The sequence below is a fragment of the Rattus rattus genome, chromosome 2, assembly GCF_011064425.1.
Source record: "Rattus rattus isolate New Zealand chromosome 2, Rrattus_CSIRO_v1, whole genome shotgun sequence".
Taxonomy (NCBI): Eukaryota; Metazoa; Chordata; class Mammalia; order Rodentia; family Muridae; genus Rattus; species Rattus rattus.
The window spans coordinates 81,035,252-81,054,509 of NC_046155.1; the positions used below are offsets into that span (position 1 = coordinate 81,035,252).

Here is a 19,258-nt window from a genome sequence, read left to right on the forward strand (position 1 = left end):
GCACTAACATATGTGCAGGCAAGACACATAAGATAAATATAATTGGTTTGGGTGTTGGGCACATGCCTGACACACATCTTCAAGGGTGGGAACTGCACCAGCCTGACAAAGCTCTCTCTCAGTCATTAACCAGCAAACGAAGCTGGGAAGTCTGAGGCATTCATCAGAGGGAACCAAGGGTTTCAAAGGCTAAGAGATACCAATCCTAGTCCAACATTTTCATTTGAGAAAAGGGCAAACTAGAGGAGGATGAGACAACTGCTGATTGGTGTCAGCCATGTTCAGGCTATGAAATGAGATGAGGACCTAAGACTCTGGGGGGTTCCGGGGGGGGGAGGTGCCAGGAAACTTACTCAGAAAGCCTTGATGTAAAGTGGTAGATGGTCTGGGTGGTGAAATGCACTTTGGGCACAGCATTGTTCTGATCCTCCCTGAAAGAGTAAAGCTTTATTTGAGGTTTCTCAGGCTCAGGACTGGGTGTGCCACTACAGCCTGGGAAGCTTGGGAGGAAGGGTAGAAGAACTTCAGACTTACAGCTCAACCGTGCCCTGGCTTATCAGGTCAGCCAAGGTGAGTTTCTCAAACTTTAAACTGTGCATTGCGAGCCAGTCTTCAGAGTCTTCCAGAGCTGATGTCTGGGTCTCACTTCTCTGCAGCTGCTACAAGGCAGAAACCAGAGTCAGACAGGAAACAGTGGGAAGGCAGGACATAGATGAGGATGCTCTTGGTTCCTGTCACCAGATATCCAAGGGTTGTGAACTCTGAGAGACCCTATCCCAAGGTATTCTAAAAGTTCTCCTTGCTAACATGCCAGTAATCCCAGCACTCGGGAGGTTGAACAAAACCAGCCTCAGCTACAGAGCAAAGGCCCTGTCTCAAAACACTAACCCCAGGTAGGTGTAGTAGCACATGCTTTTAGTCATAGCACTCAAGAGGCAGAGACAGGCTGATCTATGTGAGTTCAAGGCTAGCCCATTCTACAGAGCAAGTTCCAGGACAACCAAAGCTACACAGAGAAACCTTGTCTCGAAAAACCAACCCAACCCAACCCAAACCAAACCAACCAACCAACCAACCAAACAAACAAACAAACAAACAACCAAACAACCAACCAACCAACCAACCAAACACCACCCACACCCACACCAACATCACAGCAGCAACAGCAAAGCTAATCCCCTTGCTGAGAGTGCCAATCATGAACACGAGGTTGGTTGCCCTGGTGACACCACCCTTTATCAGGCCCCAGACGTGGCTCACATAGTCAAGGGCAGCTCACTATGAGAGAGATTAGACAGACACACAAGGACCAGACAACATAATAGTGGAATCACAACTTCTGCAAAAATTGGCCCAAAATGGCTGGGATTTGGTTAATGACTTTTAACTTCCCATGGTTTTTTCTTTCTTCCTTCCTTCCTTTCCTTTTTCCTTCCTTCCTTTTTCTCTCTTTCTTTCTCTCTCTTTCTCCCCCCCCCCCTTTCTTTCTTGCCTCTGCTTCCAACCCAGGACCATCTGGAGAAAGTCAAGCATGTCTCCCAAACCAATCACAGAAGATCACTTCTTCTGTTGAGTCTTTCTCCACCGCTGAGCTTACAGTCAGAGATGCTGGGAGGCCCCTTCTTCCATATGAATTTTTCTATTTCCAACCTATCATTGAGTCCACAGCAAACACAAGTCGTGGGGGCTGCTCCCTTGTGGTGAACAAGGTCTGGATACATTCCATGTTTGTCCTCAGTAGGATGATCTTGCTTATTTCCAAAACTGTATGCTCTAGATCTTTTCAGGTAAGTTCTGCCCCTAGCATTCCAAGAGGCCTCAACAAACACTAACTGATCAAGCAGAGACTGGGGCATTCTAGTCCTACCCGGGCCCAGAAGCAGAGCACTGAGTGGGTAGGTATTTATAGGAATAAGTTCCTATTCAGCACAGGACTGAGCCATCGAATGTGATGATGCCTTGTGCTTAGGGACATCTGTGTCCCTCAGCACTAAGCACAGGATATGTGTGCCGATCTGGGAGTGGTGCAGAAGCTCCACCACAAGCACTTAGCACTGGTGATGCTTTCCAGAGCCAGCCTTGGACGGCTTTGACTTAAGACCGAGCCAGCCTTCCCTTGTTTATCTCTTCTGGGGTATTGCTTTGAACTGGTCCCATCCTGGGTGCTCCGGCTATGATGCAAATCAAAATATTCTTGTGTTCTTGCAGCTTGTATTCTAGTGTGGGTAGATGGACAGGGAGCCAGAAACAAAATCAATATGCAGGAAGAGTGTCAGAAAGGAACACTCCTAATAAGAAAGCAGGAAGAGAAGCAGCTGGAAAATGGCAAGGGTGGTTTGGGAGGCTGCCTAACTGAGAGGCGGTCAGAGAAGGCCTCTGAGCCAGGCACTGAGGGCTAAGAAGGAGCCAGCCCTGCATGCAGCAAGGGAGGCCATGCCAGGTGGAGCCATGGAGGTGTGGAGAGGCTGGAGCATGTGGAGATGAAAAGGGCAGCATGAGCTGGAGTGTAGCTGTGGTGGTTTGAGTGAGAACGGCCCCCTGGGCTCATACATTTGACTACTTGGTCTCCAGTTGGTGAACAGTTTGGGAAGGATTAGGAGGTGTGGCCTTGTTGGAGGAGGCGTGTCACTGAGGATGAGCTTTGAAGTTTCCCAAGTCCACAAGGTCCTAGCTGACTCTCTCTGTGTGCCTTGTGGTGCTTGTCTCTGGATGTAAGCTCTTACCTACTGCTCCAGCACCATGACTACATGCCTGCTACATGTCATACTACCTACCATGGGGGTCATGAACGAACCCTCTAAAACTGTAAGCAAGCCCACAGCTAAATGCTTTCTTTATAAGTTACCTTGGTCATGGTACTTTGTAATGAAGACAGTGGTAAGTTAGAAGTGGTTATAAAAGTATAGACTGTGCACGTACAAGCTGTACAGCAAAGTAGGATCAGGCAGAGCCTCCTGTGTAATGCCTGCTGCTGTCTGTGTGCTACGGAAGGGCTTTGAACACAGTCGGAATTGGGCCGCTTCATTTAATCTCGGGTAAAAGGCTGAGAAGCTGTTGTTCACTGAGGCTTTGGAATCCAGCTCAGTCCCACTGTGAGATAGACAGACACACAGTCACAGATACACACACACACCCACACCCACACACACACACACACACACACACACACACACACACACACACACACACACACACCACAAAGATACGGATAGATACAGACACACACAGACCACGGCACCTGATGACTATAGAAATGGCCTTGAGCTCATTCTTGACACCCTTGGTCGTTTGTCTTTGGACTTGTGTTTATCAGGGTTTCCACTGTAGTGGGCATGCGGGGTGATTGGAACGAGCCACTCTGCAGAGGTCAGACGACACAGGAGGAAAAGGCTGGAGGAGCGTGTGCGCCCACGCGCACACACACACACACACACACACACACACACACACACGCAGGCAGGGGTCTCTGTGCCTCAGCTTTCTTGCAGGCACTGCCCTCTTCTTAACTGTGTGAGGGGCAGGTGAAGCTAGGGCACAGAACAGGACCTTCAGTGCTTCTTCACCCACAGTTCTCAACAATGCTTTTGTCTTTTCTCTCCGATTGGGTAATAAGCAGAGAGTTGTCACAAAACAAAGGCCATGAGAACAAAAGGCCGCTAGTGCTCAGGCTGGTGTTGCTCACCTGCCTTCTTTATCCAGGACCATTTCTGTCTGCATTTAAAAAGAAATTAGCAAGTTCTAGGATGTGTGAACACACACTCCTAATTGCTGCAAACACTAATACAGCACCTAGGCTATGTCGAGCACTTTCCAGAGAGTAGTTTTGTTATCCCACGAGACGGACACGTTTCTGACAAGGAAGCTGAGGAACAGAGCAGTTAAGTTGCCCAAGATCACACGGCTAATTATAGTGATGGAGCTGGGACTCAATGGAAAAGCTGTAAACCAAGCACTACACGGATTCTCTGAATGAGCACAAACTGCGGTTCTCTGTTTGAGAAACTTTAATGAGAGACTTTCTCATTAAATGATTTAATGCTAAGAATACCTGTCCTGACTGAGCGGCTTGTTGCCAGGCACCAGTTTCAACCTTCCGCTTCCTGAAACAAGGCTCTGCCTCCTGTGGCCACTAGGTGGCGCTGTCCTCTTCCAGAACACTGTGCATGACACTGATCACACACCCTTTTTCCATCCTACCCTTGAAATGGTCTGTCTAGGATCAGGCTGTGGCTTTTGCCCTGCAGGTATCTGAAAGTCCATTCCTATACACGTTATTTGTAACTGAGGGTCCTCCTGCTCTTCTGCAAAAGTGGGCATTTAAGAATTTTAAATTATGTATATAATACATAAGAACAACAATGGCAACCAACCAGAGCTCCCAGGGACTATACATGGACTGACCCAGGGCTCCAACTGCATATGTAGCAGAGAATAGCCTTGTTGGGCACCAGGAGAAGGGGAAGCCCTTGGTCCTCTCAAGGTTGGATCCCCAGTGCAGGGGAATGTCAGAGGGGGTGGTGGTAAAGGGGATGGAGGGGGGGAATACCCGTATGGGGGAGGGGGAGAGGATAGGGGCTTATGGACAGGAAACCAGGAAAGGGAATAACATTTGAAATGTAAATAAAGAAATATATCTAATAAAAAATTTTGAAAGAAAATTTAAATTATGTATATACATATATAATTTATTAAAAGTTTTTCATACAATATAAAATATTATATATGGTATGTTTGATATTTTTATATATTGTATGGAATATATTATATATATATATATGTGTGTGTGTGTGTGTGTGTGTGTGTGTGTGTGTGTGTGTGTGTGTTTTTCTAGATGGGTTTTTTGTGTAGCCCTGGCTGTCCTGGAATTCACTACATACACCAGGATGGCCTTGAACTCATATAGCTCTACCTTCCTCTTACTCCTGAGTGCTGGGATTAAAGGCATGTACCGATATGCCCAGCCCATACAATACATTTTTATCATGTTTTCCCCCAACTCCTCCCAGACCCCCTGACCCCCACCGACTTTATGCTCTCCTTTTCTTTCCCCTGAAACACTCGGTTAGAGAAAACTGATTTTCCTTCTACTTGTGGGTGCCAACTGTGAATAGCTTCTTGGTTGGGGTGGGCCCTGGGTCTGTAAAGTGGACACTTTACATGGGTAACATTGAATGCTCAGTGCTGGGCAGTCAGAACCCTCTCACTGCTCTGGGAGGAGAAGCAAGAGGCCTGTCAGTAACTGACAAAGGTTAGGTAGGGGAACAAAAACTGATGTCACTAGAAGCCGACGACACTGAATGCCACCTTCTATCTGTATTTCCTCTTCATTTTTTGTTTTTTTAGACAGAGTCTTATGCGTCCCAGGCTGGCCTCACAGTAGCAGAGAGCTGAGGCTGGCCTTGAAGTCCTGATCGTCTTGCCTCTAGCTCCAGAGTGCTGAGATTAGTAGGTCTGAGCATCTATGCTTGGTTTCTTTGATTCTGCTTAATTAAATCTGTTGTCCCATAAATGCCTAAACTTGAGAGAAGTAAACGTTGGCTGTTTTTCTGGCTGTTTAATTGCTGGTGTTATAAGGCCAGATATCCTTTGGCTGACATGGAATTTATTTTCTAGAGTGGATTTCCTGGTGGGCGGTGGCCAGCTACCCTGCACTCATAACTTGTAGGGGTTGATGGCTTCCATGGTGCAGAGAATTCTGAGTCGTCCATGGTCTTAGATAGAGGGTCACTTGTACATGGAATCTGAAACCACGGTGTGGTTTTTTTCCCTTTCTTTCTAAAAGTTAAGCCTTCTGCCCTGGCCCTCCTGTTCCCACAACACGTCCTAGAGTTCTGGACGTTTTAAGGATTCCTAATAAGAAAATCTCAGGAAAGGGAGCTTTAGAATCAAATGCTTTATACTGCAGGCTTTGATAATGAAACCCGGATCCTCACATGTCCCTAAATAGGTAGTGATGTTCCAGAGGCTGAAGAACTGTGTGGCCAAGACAGAAACTCCTCATTCGTCTCTAAGTCTAGGGGCCGCAGAGGAGTGCTTGATCACATTCACAGTGCTGGGCCTATTGAAGAAAGAGTTCTACACATTCCCCACTCCCCGCTCAGTAAGCATCACTGGTGAGCTAAAGCAGTATGTTTGTTACCAGTAAGTCCTGGGTCTGGTTAACATGGGTAACCAGCAAGCCATCCTGTGAGTTTTGGGTGACGTCATTCATAGTCTTCTGGTTTAGTTGCTTCTGTGGATCTCTGTCAGTGTTTCTGTCCATGCTACAAAACAAAGGGATTTGATCAGTGCCCAGCCCAGGATACCTCTCCACCATGAGTGTCTCTCCCTCCACTCCTTTCCCATCCCCTTGGGGCTCCTGAAGGGAACCAGAAACCTTGTTTTTTAGTTCTGTGTGGAAACTGAAAGGGTTCCTACAAAGTTTTGATAAAATGGTGGTTTGTGAAGATTTCTTTTTCTTACACTTTAGGTAGATCTCAAAAGCTCCACTCTGTATAAGATGTTGCAATGACCATGTATCTGCTGTCTCTTCAAGGCTCACCCCTCACAATTCTCACGAGCAACTTCTTACTGCCATTTTCACTTGGGAAGCCAGAGAGTCACATTTAGCAGGGACCTCCCAGAGATGTATCACCCTGACCGTGGGAAGATATGGCTCCTTTGAGTCATCATAATGAAACCACGTAAACCTTCCTCTCCTGACCGGTGCAAGAGCATAAATGAAATGTTCCCAGCAGTTCTCTGGGTTTGTTCAGCTCAGCACTGAACGGTCATCAGGCACCCTCTGCTGTAAGGCTCCATGCTCCACAAGGGCGAGACAGCCAACAAGATGGCCAACGTTCCCTTGGCACTTTTCTTCTAAGATAAGGTCTCTGGGTAGCCCTGACTATTCTAGAACGTGCTATAAAGCAGGCTGGCCTCAAACATCACAGATCTACCTGTTTTCTTAATGCTGGGATTAAAGCCACCATGGCCAGCTAGCCTTAGTACTTCTGGCATTGGTGAATGGTTCTGTTGTGGGGCTGCCGTGTGCACTGAAGGGTAGTCACTGGCGTCTCTGGCCTCTACCTATCAGATGTACATTGTTTCCTTCATTCTGACAATCACGAGTGCTCTAGACATGCCCTCTGGCAGTCATAATTGTCCCCAGTTGCAGCGGGAACTTAACCAAGCAGGCCCAGCCACAATGCTGGCACATGCACCAGGGACTGCCTGTACTGCTGACACTTCCTCCCCGAGCCAACCTAGAGTCTGCCAACATGCCTAGAGTCTCCTAGTGCTGGATCAGGCAATGGAGTAAGCCGATGAGAAAGAGACAGCACCAGATCTGTCTACTTGACAGTCAGTGAGATGTTGGGAGGGGTATAAGGTTTGCCCAGTTCCTGCAATGAACAAGTCTGCTTTTGCCACTTGCCTGACTCTGGAAGTCTGTGTTGATGATGATTCTGTGCCTTCTTACCCCTGCCCCAAGGGTCTTGGTCAGGTTTGCAAGCAACACTCAGTTGAGAATTACTGAGATGAATATTGCCTTTGTACGTTCAGAGTTTCTAATCATTAAAAAAAAATAAAGATTTATTTTATTTTGTATGTATGAGTGTTTTGCTTGCAGATATGTAGTGAACTGCATGCATGCCTGGTGCCCACTGAGGCCTGGATGCCCTGGAACTAGCATTCTGGACGGTTGCAGGCTGTCATGTGGGTGCTGGAAACTGAGCCCAGGTACTCTGCAAGAGCAACAAGTGTCCTTGATCTCTGAGCCTTCTCTCCAGCCCCAGAGCTTGGTAAGGAAACTGCTATCAAAACAAAACAAACCAGAGTGGCATGATGGGATGGCCTAGTGGGACAGGGTGCTTGCTGTCACGTCTGACAGCCTGAGGTTGATTTTCAAAACCTACATGGGAGGAAAGAACAGACGCCTGAAAGCTGTCCTCTGACCACCACATGCTCATGCATTCATATGCATGGGTGTGTGCTTGTATGCACACAGACACACACACACACACAAATACTAAAAAATTAATAGTTATAGGGAGGGAGGGAGGTGAAAAGGGGGAGGAGGGACATACAACACCAGGTTACTAACACTGTTTGATAAAGTCCCCAAGAATCAAATTATTTTATATTTACTTAAAGTTATACGCGCGCGTGTGTGTGTGTGTGTGTGTGTGTGTGTGTGTGTGTGTGTGTGTCTTAAAGGAAGCTGACATGTGCACTGACAATGTTCCCCATGAGAACTACGACTAAAACACCCCTGTACTAGGTATGAGAAACCTATTGGGTGGTGGTTACGGTAGTCCAAGTTACTCCCAAAAAAATCTAGACCATTGACACAGCCCTTGGTTGCCTTTCATGGGTTGAGGGTGAGCCTTTAAGGCTAAAGACACAGCACATTTAGGATACAGGACTTAAATGATTAAATCTTCATCTGACCTGAAAGCCTCCTTCCAACAACCTAGCTTCCATGTTTCCCAAACTACTATGCAAGCTGCCAAGGGAGGGAAGCAATTAAACAGTCCTACTCAGTTACAACGCCTTGAACTATGACAATGGCCTGCATGGAAATATATCCACAAAAGTACAATAAATAGCACCCATGTGTCAGTGACAACCACTAGCTGTCTAACTGCACTAATGGTTCACTCAACAGGAGGGATTATCAGGCCTGGTACTGGAAACCTGGCCAGCTTGCAGGGACTAGCGAGGTAATGGATCTTAAAAAAGAATATACTACTCCCCTATATACTAGCAATACACTTTGCTAGACCAGCATAATTCCTCACTATGCTGTAAATCTTATCCTTATACCAATGGATAAGTGTAGCTACCACCCTTATCAAAGAAGCTTTCCTTTACAGAAGCCATCACAGAAAACTACAACTGGATACAGTGCAGAGAGAAACCAACCATGGGGCTCCCAGCCCCAGGGGTTACATCTCCATCAAAGCCCCCTGAGTATTGTAGAAGAGGTGATGGAAAGATTAGAAGAGCTAGAATACCAATAAGTCTGCTGTGAAAGGCTCTCCTAGAAATGGCTGCATAACCAAGAGCAGAACAACCGCAGTATCCGTGGACATGTTAACATGGAGGAGGGAGAATTCTAAAGGGTTCTACTCCTAAAGAACTACAGGCAACTAATGACAGTTTGAAGAATGAGAATTAGCCTCTCCTAGGGATGAGCCTCCTTATTGGCTGGCCAATGTATGAGTTAGCCCTGAAACCACATACACATAACAAAACCAAACACCAGTTGTATTTATGTATTTGTGTGTGTGTGTCCATGTTTGTGTGTGAGGCTATCAACTTGATTAGGGCATGGAAAGGGTTGGAGGGATGGTAGCTGGAAGGGTCCAGAGAGAGGAAAGGGAAGGGGGAAGGGATATCATTCTATTTCCATTAAATATATATGTTAAAGAAAAGCAATAGTTACAAACTAGCAAACGCTACAAACATATTGAATAGGAGAGGAGTCTAGAGGGGTGTCTTTTGAACTCAGACCTTCCTGAAGCATGACAAGGAGGCCATGCTAAGATTGTGGAGAGCTGGAGTAGGCAGAGAGCAGCAAGATTCTGTATGGGAAGAGCTCAGCCTATTCAGGGATCGAACTCAGGACTACTGGGATAGAATACAGGGATTTCAGGATGGAGAAATGGGAAATACCCAGAGGAAGCTATGTTCTTTGTAACAGTTGTCTCTATGCTCAAAGAATGGATCCCTACTGTGTGCAGATGACAACTTCTGAGTCAGTAGCTATGCTGGATAGTTTATCATCTTGACACATGGTAAAGTCATTTGAGAGTGGGGAACCTCAAGTGAAGAAATGGCTCCATAAGATCAGGCTGTAAGGCAAGCCAATAGGACATTTTGTTAGTGATTGATGGGGGAGTGTTCCTCTCATTGTGGGTGGTGCCATCTCTTGGTATTTTGTCTAAGCTCCACCCCCACAGCTACCTGGCAACAGCCAGGTATGCTCTGCCCCACAGTTGCCTGGCAACCAGCTGTGCCTGACTATAAAGGGGACTGCTTGTCCTCTTACTCCTCTCTTGGTCTCTCTTGCTCTTCCTCTTCTCGTGCCCTCTTCCTTGTCCCTTCTCTCCTCATTCCTCCCTTTTCCCCCACGTGCCCATGGCCAGCCTTTGTTCCTCCCCACTTCTACTCTTCTTCTCTCATTAAACCTTTCCACATGGAACCATGTTGGTTTGGTGTGCTTTGTCCAGGCACAGCACGGGCTGAGATTTAAACCCCAACATTGGTCCTAACACCATCCCTGGTCTGGTGGTCCTGGGTTCCATAAGAAAGCAGGCTAAGCAAGCCATAAGGAGCAAGCCAGTAAGCAGCATTTATTCATGGCCTCCACATCAGCTCCTGCCTTCAGGTTCCTGCCCTGTTTGAGTTCCTGTCCCTGACTTCCTCTGGTGATGAACTCGGATGGGAAGTGTAAGCAGAATAAACCCTTTCCTCCACAAGTTGCTTTGATCATGGTGTTTCATCACAGCCATAGAAATCCCGATGGAGGCAATAGTTCACAGGTGCCTAAGGCTGAGCAACCAGATCCTTCCTTGGGGACTTTTTACTTCTGAGTGAAGGGCCTATAGCACACACACTTGGACCAGAAAGACGTGTAGGAAAGTGTGTGGAAGGCTATTCCCTCCCATGGTTTTCATGGAGCCATTCTCTGGAGCATATTTACCATTTGCCTGCCTCTTCCCAGGCTCATTTCTCTCTGTGTGCCTAAGTGATTTTCTCTGAGGCCAAGCAGTGCACACCACCCACAGCATAGGTGTTCTATCGCTGTGATACAATACAATGATCAAAAGCAATGTGGGCGAAGAAACAGTTTATTTCACCTTACAATTTTCAGATCATAATTCACTGCTAAGGAATGCCAGGGCAGGAATTCAAGGCAGGAACATGGAGGAAGGAACTAAAGCAGAAGCCACGGAGGAATATGGCAATTTGCTTGCTCCCCTGGCTTGCTCAGCCTGCTTTCTTATGCTATCCAGGGCTGCCTGCCCAGGAGTGGCATTCCTGTTGAGCTGGGCTCTCTCAAATCCATCCTCAGTCCAGAAAACGCACCCAAGACTTGTCCCAGGCAGATCTTATAGGGGCATTTTCTCAATTTAAAGCCTCTCTTTCCAGGTGACCCCAGTTTGTATCATGTTGATGTAAAACGAATCAGGACAATCTTCTCATGTCTCCCCTCTTCCTAGGCAATCATACACATGTTCAATATTTGAACTATTATCTGTTCTCAATGACTCTCACTTGTATATCAAGAATCCAGACATCTCAGTATGACTCCAGATTGTGGAATTCTGAACTGAAGATCCACCCTTTTCTCCACCAGCTCCATTCCAAGTCCCCATCTCTCATCTGTGAGCCACATCCTTGTTAAGAAAGAGACTTTCCAGGGCTGATTGGTCTGCTCAGAACTTTGTGATTGTGGAGAGTTAGAATGGCTGAGATTTAAAATCAAATTATTTGGGGCAGTGAAGTGGAAACTTAATTCTTTGGAAAGTCAGTTGGATGGTGTTTTGCTGGGGCAAACATGAAGAAATGTTTTGTTCAAGTGGACACAGGTGTGAGAGGCTAATGTGGACTTGAGAAGACACGTTTCACTGAAGCAGAAACAGGAGGACGTTCTGCTAAAGCGAGCACATGAAAGGACACATAGTGAAGGATTCTTTGCTAACACATGCACTGGTCTGCCTTACACTATGTAGTTGAGCTGCATTTGTCAGGACTCCATAGACAGAATTGCACCAAAAAGCTTCTGGTGGCGTGCTGCTGTTTCTTGCTGCTTCCTCAGACTTGGGCTGATTGGATGCATGTGTTGAGATAAGACATGCTCTGAGGCAAGGCACGTGGAGGATGTGATGTTTGGAAGGTATAAATAGGACTCTGCCAAGTGACAGAGCTAGCTGTGCAATGCTTGTGGGTCTCGCATCCTCACAGATCTTGGCTTCCCTCAAAGAGGCACAGCTGACAACTTCTCCTTTTGGTCTCTCTTGTTGACTCTAGCCAAGGCCAAGGCTTGGCTGTCTCTGCTAGGTCATGTTACCGTTGTTGCTGGCCCGACTCTACCAAACTAGACTGCTGGTGTATCCATGAAATGTTTATGAATGGATCGAGTTGCCGTTGCCAATTTCCAGGCTACACAGGCAAGAGTTGCTCCAGGGAACCTTTCTAAACAGGTCCACTTCCCCATATCCTTTCTTTCCCACTACCTCTGGTGGGTGGTGGGCTAAAAGGGAGGCTAAAGTGTTTAAGAACCACAATTAAAAATAAGGTTTGAAAAAAAACTGAAGTTACAGGGAGTCTTTTTTTTTCTGTTGAGATAGGGTTTCTCAGCATAACATTGGCTGTGTTGCAACTTGTAGATCAGGCTGACCTCAAACTCAGAAATCCACCTGCCTCTGCCTCCCATGTGCCACCACTCTTGGCTGTGGCCACTTTTTAGTTCAATTAATTCTCCACTGCTGTTTTTTTTTTAATATTTACTTATTTATTTTATGTGAGTAAACCATCACTGTCTTCAGACACACCAGAAGAGGGCATCAGATTCCATTACAGGTGGTTGTGAGCCATCATGTGGTTGCTGGGATTTGAACTCAGGACCTTTGGAAGAGCAGTCAGTGCTCTTAACCCCTGAGCCATCTCTCCAGCCTCCACTGCTGTTTTTTACCTAACTTTTTTTTCCAATCACAAGGCAAATCCTTTGTTATGTATTAACAGATTTCTAGCTGATGGACCAGTGTAATTCCATTTTAAGATTAGAAGTCATCTTGTTACGAAGTCAAAATAAGTTCATTCCTGTTTTCTGTAAAAAGTTTTGACCGTGTCTTGACTTAATCCCTGTATCTTGACCTCTACCTTGATAAGATAAAATGCTCTGCCAAATAACTATGAGCTGTTTTGCCAGGTTCCTACGTAACCAAATTCCTCTGAAAATCTCCCAACCCTTGAAAACCCTAGCCTTGCAGTGTTGAGGTTATAAAAACCTCACTTCTCCTATGTTGGGGGCTGACCTCTCAAATCCTACATTTATGGAGAGGCAGTTGTTGGACTGGCTATATAATATGCATATAATAAAGCTTGCTATAAATTTGGCTAATTTGAATAATGGTCTTTACTCTCATTTGGTGGGATTAATACCACATCATCTGATATTTATAGGTTTTCCCCACGTAGCTCTAACCTATCTGAGGCACTGATATCACTGAAACTTGCTTCAACTCAAGACTCTTATTCTTTGATTATGAAAGTTCACACAACTACTTACACACTGGAATGTAGTGCTCAAGACAGACAACCCAAATCCTCTTGCTGGGTGTGGTCATTCGCATTGGCTGAGAACAAGTCACCTCTCATCCCCTTTCTGGGAGAGCTGCATCTTGCATTCACAGTGGCACTGGGTATTCTGCTGGGGAATTCAAACGTGCCCCATCCAAGATGGAAGTTGGGATATTCCACATAGGCCTATCCTCTTTACCATGTTCCCTGGCTTATAGAAGCCACCATCTTTGATCTCTTCCTGATGTTCATTTCTGTTATCTAATCCATCCTCTAATCTCATCAGTCTTAGCTCTCCCAAGTGTCTTCACCTACCCTGGTCTTCTTGGCACCCCTCCCATCTTCATAGGCCTTCAATAGTATATATACTATTTACATACAATAATAGGTTTCACTATGATATTTTCACACATGTATATGTGTTTGTTTGTTTGATACAGGGCCTCACAGTGTAGTCCTGGCTGTTCTGGTACTCACTAGATACAACTAGGCTGGCTTTGAACTCACAAGGGTCATCCTGAGTGCTGGGATTGAAGAGGTGAGTCACCACACCCAGTTTTATAATGTATTTGGTGTTTACCTTTCTACTTCTGCTTGAAATTGTCAAGCAGACAGTCTTTCCTCCTCACCAACCCTTCTTTCCAACCAGTCCCATTGTGTCTTTGCTTTTGTTTTATTTTGATTTACAATTCTGATGGTCCAATGTGTTCAATCAGAGTTGCTTACAGGAGCAGGGCACCGTATGGTGGCTGCACACCACTGAAGCATATGTCTTGTTTGTCTCTATAACTATGAACTGGATTCATAGCCTCAGGGAAGGATGGAGCACTGTGTTCCTTCTCTTATTTGTAAGCTTGTGAACTCTTGTACTAAGGACTGCAGCTTTAGAGTTCAGGAGTGCAACAGCCGAGTCATGCCTTTGAGAAAGTCTTCAACGACCCTTCCCGTTCTCCAGTTCTTGTATTCTTTGCTTCCGCTTGTGTTTCAGCTAAGCCACCTTGAGAGAACTCTCCAGCTTTCCTTTCTAGCTCAGACTCCTTATGTAGATTTCCATGTTCCTATGTCCCTTCCCTTGAAGAGGTTCACTTTAGCTTGGATCATAGTCACTAGCATGCCATCTAAAAACTGCCACTGTTTCCTGTATACCGTAGACTGCATGAGCATGAAAGCTGAGAGAGAATTGTGTTTGCTATTTTGGAGATTAGTCATGTGACATAGCCCAGGCGGGACTGTAAAGTTTTTCCTGCCACAGCCTTCTGAGAGCTGGGGTCACAGGCATGTGGCAAAACTGAGGAAAGGACGGACAGGAGGCCTTGCTTCTGGGACTTCTACTCATCCCAGGCACTTGAAGAACTCACTAATTACCCGCTTCTGGGTTCTATGAGATATATCATTCATTACAATTCCTTACCCTTCTGAGTAAGCAACCTGGCTCATTAACATTTCTGTCACTTTCATCCATCCCTCCCTCTCCCTCCCTCCTCACCGAACTGTGGTTCTAGGCACAGGCTGTGGCCTGCTGAGCAGGGCTGTGGATTCCTGGCTTCACCAAGCTGAACTCAGTGCTCCCTAGCCTGTGCCGCCGTTTGGCAGCTTGTTAGTTCCTTTCCAGTCTTTAAGCTTTACTCAGGGGTTGCTTGTTTTCGGGGAAGCTCCAGGACAAAGTGGTAATGACTTAAAAACTCCTCAGGGAGATACCCTTGGAGACCATTCCTATGGCAGACTTTGAAAACCTCTCAGAGCACTGTAACCCCAACACCTGTAACCCCAAGTGTCTCGTTTCCTTTTCCTTGGGGGATGAGTAACAGTTTGCAGTGACTAGGCCTAAACCAGTGGATTCTGGGGCAACTTGTGTGGGCAAATGGAGGAGGGCTGACTACATAAAGCTAACAACATGTCGTACTAGAAAGAGCCCTGGATGTTTTGGCTTTCAGTTGAGTATGAGATGGTAATTGTAATCACCACCCTGCCCACTGACCCCACTGTCACAAGCCAAGATGACATTGTGAAAATACTCTACCAAATGCCAAGTGTGACAGAAATGTAGAACACCCTATGTATCCAGTTTGCTCCTCTGCTGCTGTGAAAGAACTGATGGTGAGGAGCCGGAGGGGTCGAAACTGTATTCAGATTATACTGGATGAGAACCCAGGGCAGGAGCTGAAGCACAGGCCATGGAGGACCACTGCTTTCTGGCTTGCTCCCAGGGCTCATTCAGCCTGCTTCCTTACACGACTTACAATCCTTCTCTGTGCTCACCATCTGCCCCTTCTCCCACTGAAGGCGCTCGAGGGCAAGAACTGTCCTGTTTACCAACAGACTGTTGCACGTGAGAGAATGCCTAGAGTCCGGCAGCTGCTCAACACGACTGACTTACTGCACAAAGAGTAGCACAACAGTAAGGATCCCGTGGGATGAGGCAATGGGCTCTCACCATTAATCCACAGAGCCCGCTACCTACTGGGCTCCCAGGCCCCTTTGCTGTCAATGCATTTAATATGCCTGTCCCTGGGCTCTAAATCTTATCACAAGGAGGAAGTCCACCAGATACCTCCAGATACATTCTGGAGAATTTCAGAATATGGAATGGAGTGCAGTGGAGAATTCCAGAATGTCCCCCTCAAAGACAAACTGAAGTATACTTTCTATGAGAAAATACCTTTAAACTTCATGGAAGAAACTTTAAAAAAATGCTATCCTTGCTGAGTATAGTGGTGCTTGCCTTTAATTTCAGCAATCAGGAGGTAGAGGGAGGGAGGTATCTGTGAGCTGAGGCTAGCCTGGTCTATATAATGAGTTCCAAGACAGTCAGAGATACCTAGCGAGACCTTGCCTTGGAGAAAAATAAACTTTAAATAGCTATCTGCATAACTCTTGAGGACCTAGGACCCTTCTGATAACCTGATGGAACGCCTGTTCTTTTGGTGAGAGTTCTGGATCATCCTCAGTCGTGTCTACCCCTTTTTCTTCCAGAGCAGGCTATCGTCTGAGGGTTCCAGTTAGTCTCAGCTTTTGTTTTCCAACCACTGTGACCACCCTCAAGCAATGTAGGTATGGAGTTCCACAAAGGGGGCACATTGTGGATGCACTGCCTGGGTGACTGGTGGGACCAGAGAAGAATGTATGAATGGATCTCAACGGCAGGTTAGCATTTTGGTCATAGCACACTGCTATTAGAATTACTGGATAAAAAAAAAGTGGTCAACTACCTCCCTAGTTGGTTAACATCTGAATCTAGGAAACTCTCAAATATTTGATTCATTAAAAAGGCAATCTAGAGGGCTTACACTTTTACATCATTTATGTATTTGTTTAGCTTGTGCGTGCGTGCGTGTGTACCTGCAGGCACACACCGCAATGTATCTGTGTTCGAAGGACAGCTTGGAGGAGTTGGTTCTTTCCTTCCACCATGTGGGTCCCAGGAATAACTTAGGTTGTCAGGTTGGTGGCAAATGACTTTTTCTGCTGAGCAATCTCATTGGCCCAGGGCTTGTTTGTTATTGTAGATTTAAATTTTTATTTTTAGCTATATAATTTAATTTTTAAAGATTTATTTACTTAACGTGTTTGAGCATTTTGCCTGCCTGTATGTATGTGTATCACTTGTGTGCCTGGTCCTGGACGAAGCCCAGAAGAGGGCACTGGGTCCCTGGAACTGGAGTTAAAGATAGTTGTGGGCTGCCAGGTGGGTTCTGGGAACTGAGCCTGGGTCACTGAAAGAGCAGGCAGTGCTCTTACCTGCTGAGCCACCTCCCTAGTGCCTAGGCCTTGTTATCTAATTGTGGTTACTCCCCTGCTCCTGCCCAATCCATGTTACCAGAGTGAGCCATTGCTCTTGCACAGAATGCTGCAAAGTTCCTTGGAACTCTGAGACCCAAGGCTCACCATTCCTTCAGAACCACTCCTTGCTTCTCCACCCCTCTCTGCTCCCTGGCAACCCCTACTCACTCATACCACCCTCAAGTCATGCTTGCTTCTATGAACATCTTTAACCCCCTCTGTCTGCCAGGAAACCCCCAAATCCTATATGCTACCCCACAGTGGAAACTCTGTGGAAGCCCTGCTGTCTCTACACCATCCCATATCAAGTTGTCTTGGTATCTGCCACAGAGCCCCAGCACTGATTCCATAAATCCTTCTCCTTTGGCCAATGCTCAGCCACTCTCTCCCCACTTGCCAACCATTGGGACACTCACCTCCATCTGTGTTTCTTCATTTACATCTCCATCTTTGGGAGAAGGCACAGCAGGACCTCTCTGCTCCAAGCTCCTCCAAAGAACTCTACAGAGCAGCTTGCCTGAGATAAGTGTTAGCTGGTCTCCAAGGTAACAGACTGCACCATGATAGCTTGGGGCAGGGAAGGCAAAGAGCTTGCTCACTCCAGGGATAAAGGGGCTCCTTGACTCTTGCAAGCCCCTCTGTCAGGTTGAGCTGTGTTTCTTTTCCTGATAAAGGCAGGATGTGACCTGTTTTTTCTATTTTTTCAACCTCTGGGTTGGCCCAGTCTATGGTTCAGGCCAGAGGAGCCCTGCTGCCTGCTGCCTTCTTGTGGCAGGAATGGAGGAAAAATACAAGGGAAGCCCAAGAGCTTTGCTCTTCAGTTCCCCCAGAGAACTGGGAACCAGCCCTAGGTGATCTGGGAGTCTCTACCAGCACCTGGCCAAGCCCCACTTGGAGTCAGCAGGTCAGTGTGTCCGCAGCCAGGTGCTACAGAGGTTATTCACTCCAGCAGGTCCCAACCCAGGGACTCAGGAGGACTGGCTTGTGTGGTCCATCTCATTTAGGAGAGGAGCCCAGGACTGTGCTGCAGGGGGATCCTTTAACAATGGCCTCAAGTAACTGTGATGTAACTACCACTTGGCACAGTTTCAGACTCCTCTGAAACCTTGTACAGAGACTGCAGAAATGAGGGGGCTCCACCCAGGGTCCACCAGCTAGCAAGTGGCTAAACTCTTCTGATCCCAGTCACCCTTAAGAAGTTGGTCTTCATTTCCGGAACCTTTTGCTTCAGAAGCTGGAACTCCCCTGAGTTGGGGATTTGTCTTTGAGGTGCTTATTCAGGCCAGATCAAAAACAACCAAACTTCCCAAACAGAAAATGTTAAATGTCAGAATCTGTGGGTTGCAAATGTCCTGCTTCGGGGCATGTAGCACTCTGCCAACACCAACAAGGTAGACAAGAGGCAGGTCATAAAGAATCCAGGGAATGACAGTGTCATGAGCAGAGGGTTGTGATGTGAACAGAGGTCAGAGGGCACATGTGCCCACCTTGAGGGGAATCCCAGCTTCCTGGAAGGCTACAGGCACAGAATTTCAAGTTTTTGGCCAGCTTGTACTCAACGAGACCGTGTATACAAGGATTGGTTGGGTGGGGGGTGGAGAATCCTGGGTGGAAGCTGGTTAGCTTTTCAGCATTATGTTTGGAAACATAAGGGTCCCATACAGGCAATCTACTCCCCAAATCCCTTGCTTCTGAGATACACAGGGTTTTGCGGTATTTTTTTATTTTCTTTTTCCTTTTTAACATTTCAAGGAAAAAGCCCAACACCGAGGACTCCTGTTGCTGTTTTATTTCACACAGCACACACTGGATACACTTGGGCTACGGACAAAGCCAAACAAAGGTTTATAAAGACCAAGGGAGTGGGGGAGGAGAGAGCTGTGATGTGCAGTCACTCCAGCCTCAGCCTCCCAAGTGCTGGGACTGCAGGCACCCAAGGCCACCACACCCAGCACATACCTTCGGTAGCTCGTTAGGGTGTGGCTCTTGTCCAGTATCAAAGTACAACAGGGACGTCTGTTTTTCTTTCCTTTTTGTTTTTTTGAGGCAGGTTTTCCCTGTAGCCCTGGCTGTCCTCGAACTCAAGAGCACTGAGATACAAGGCATGCACCACGCTGGGCGGGCAGGTGTATCTGTTTTCCTACCGTTGGTTCTCCGGAGCTGGTCAGGGTCCATTCATCCACCTCTG

At 46.7% G+C, this 19,258-nt stretch overlaps 1 protein-coding gene across 1 annotated transcript in view; it reads right to left on the reverse strand.

Moving 5' to 3' along the window:
• The window catches only part of Vwa3a (von Willebrand factor A domain containing 3A), a 61,203-nt gene extending 42,379 nt beyond the window's left edge, over positions 1 to 18,824 (reverse strand). The window contains exons 1-4 of the mRNA XM_032892759.1: positions 17,487 to 18,824; positions 6,140 to 6,263; positions 535 to 659; positions 354 to 431 (exon numbers count right to left, since the gene is read on the reverse strand). Of these exons, the coding sequence (XP_032748650.1) occupies positions 354 to 431; positions 535 to 659; positions 6,140 to 6,263; positions 17,487 to 17,506 (347 nt within the window). The 5' untranslated portion in view covers positions 17,507 to 18,824. The remainder of the gene's footprint in view (positions 1 to 353; positions 432 to 534; positions 660 to 6,139; positions 6,264 to 17,486) is intronic.
• Between the last annotated feature and the right edge of the window lie 434 nt (positions 18,825 to 19,258).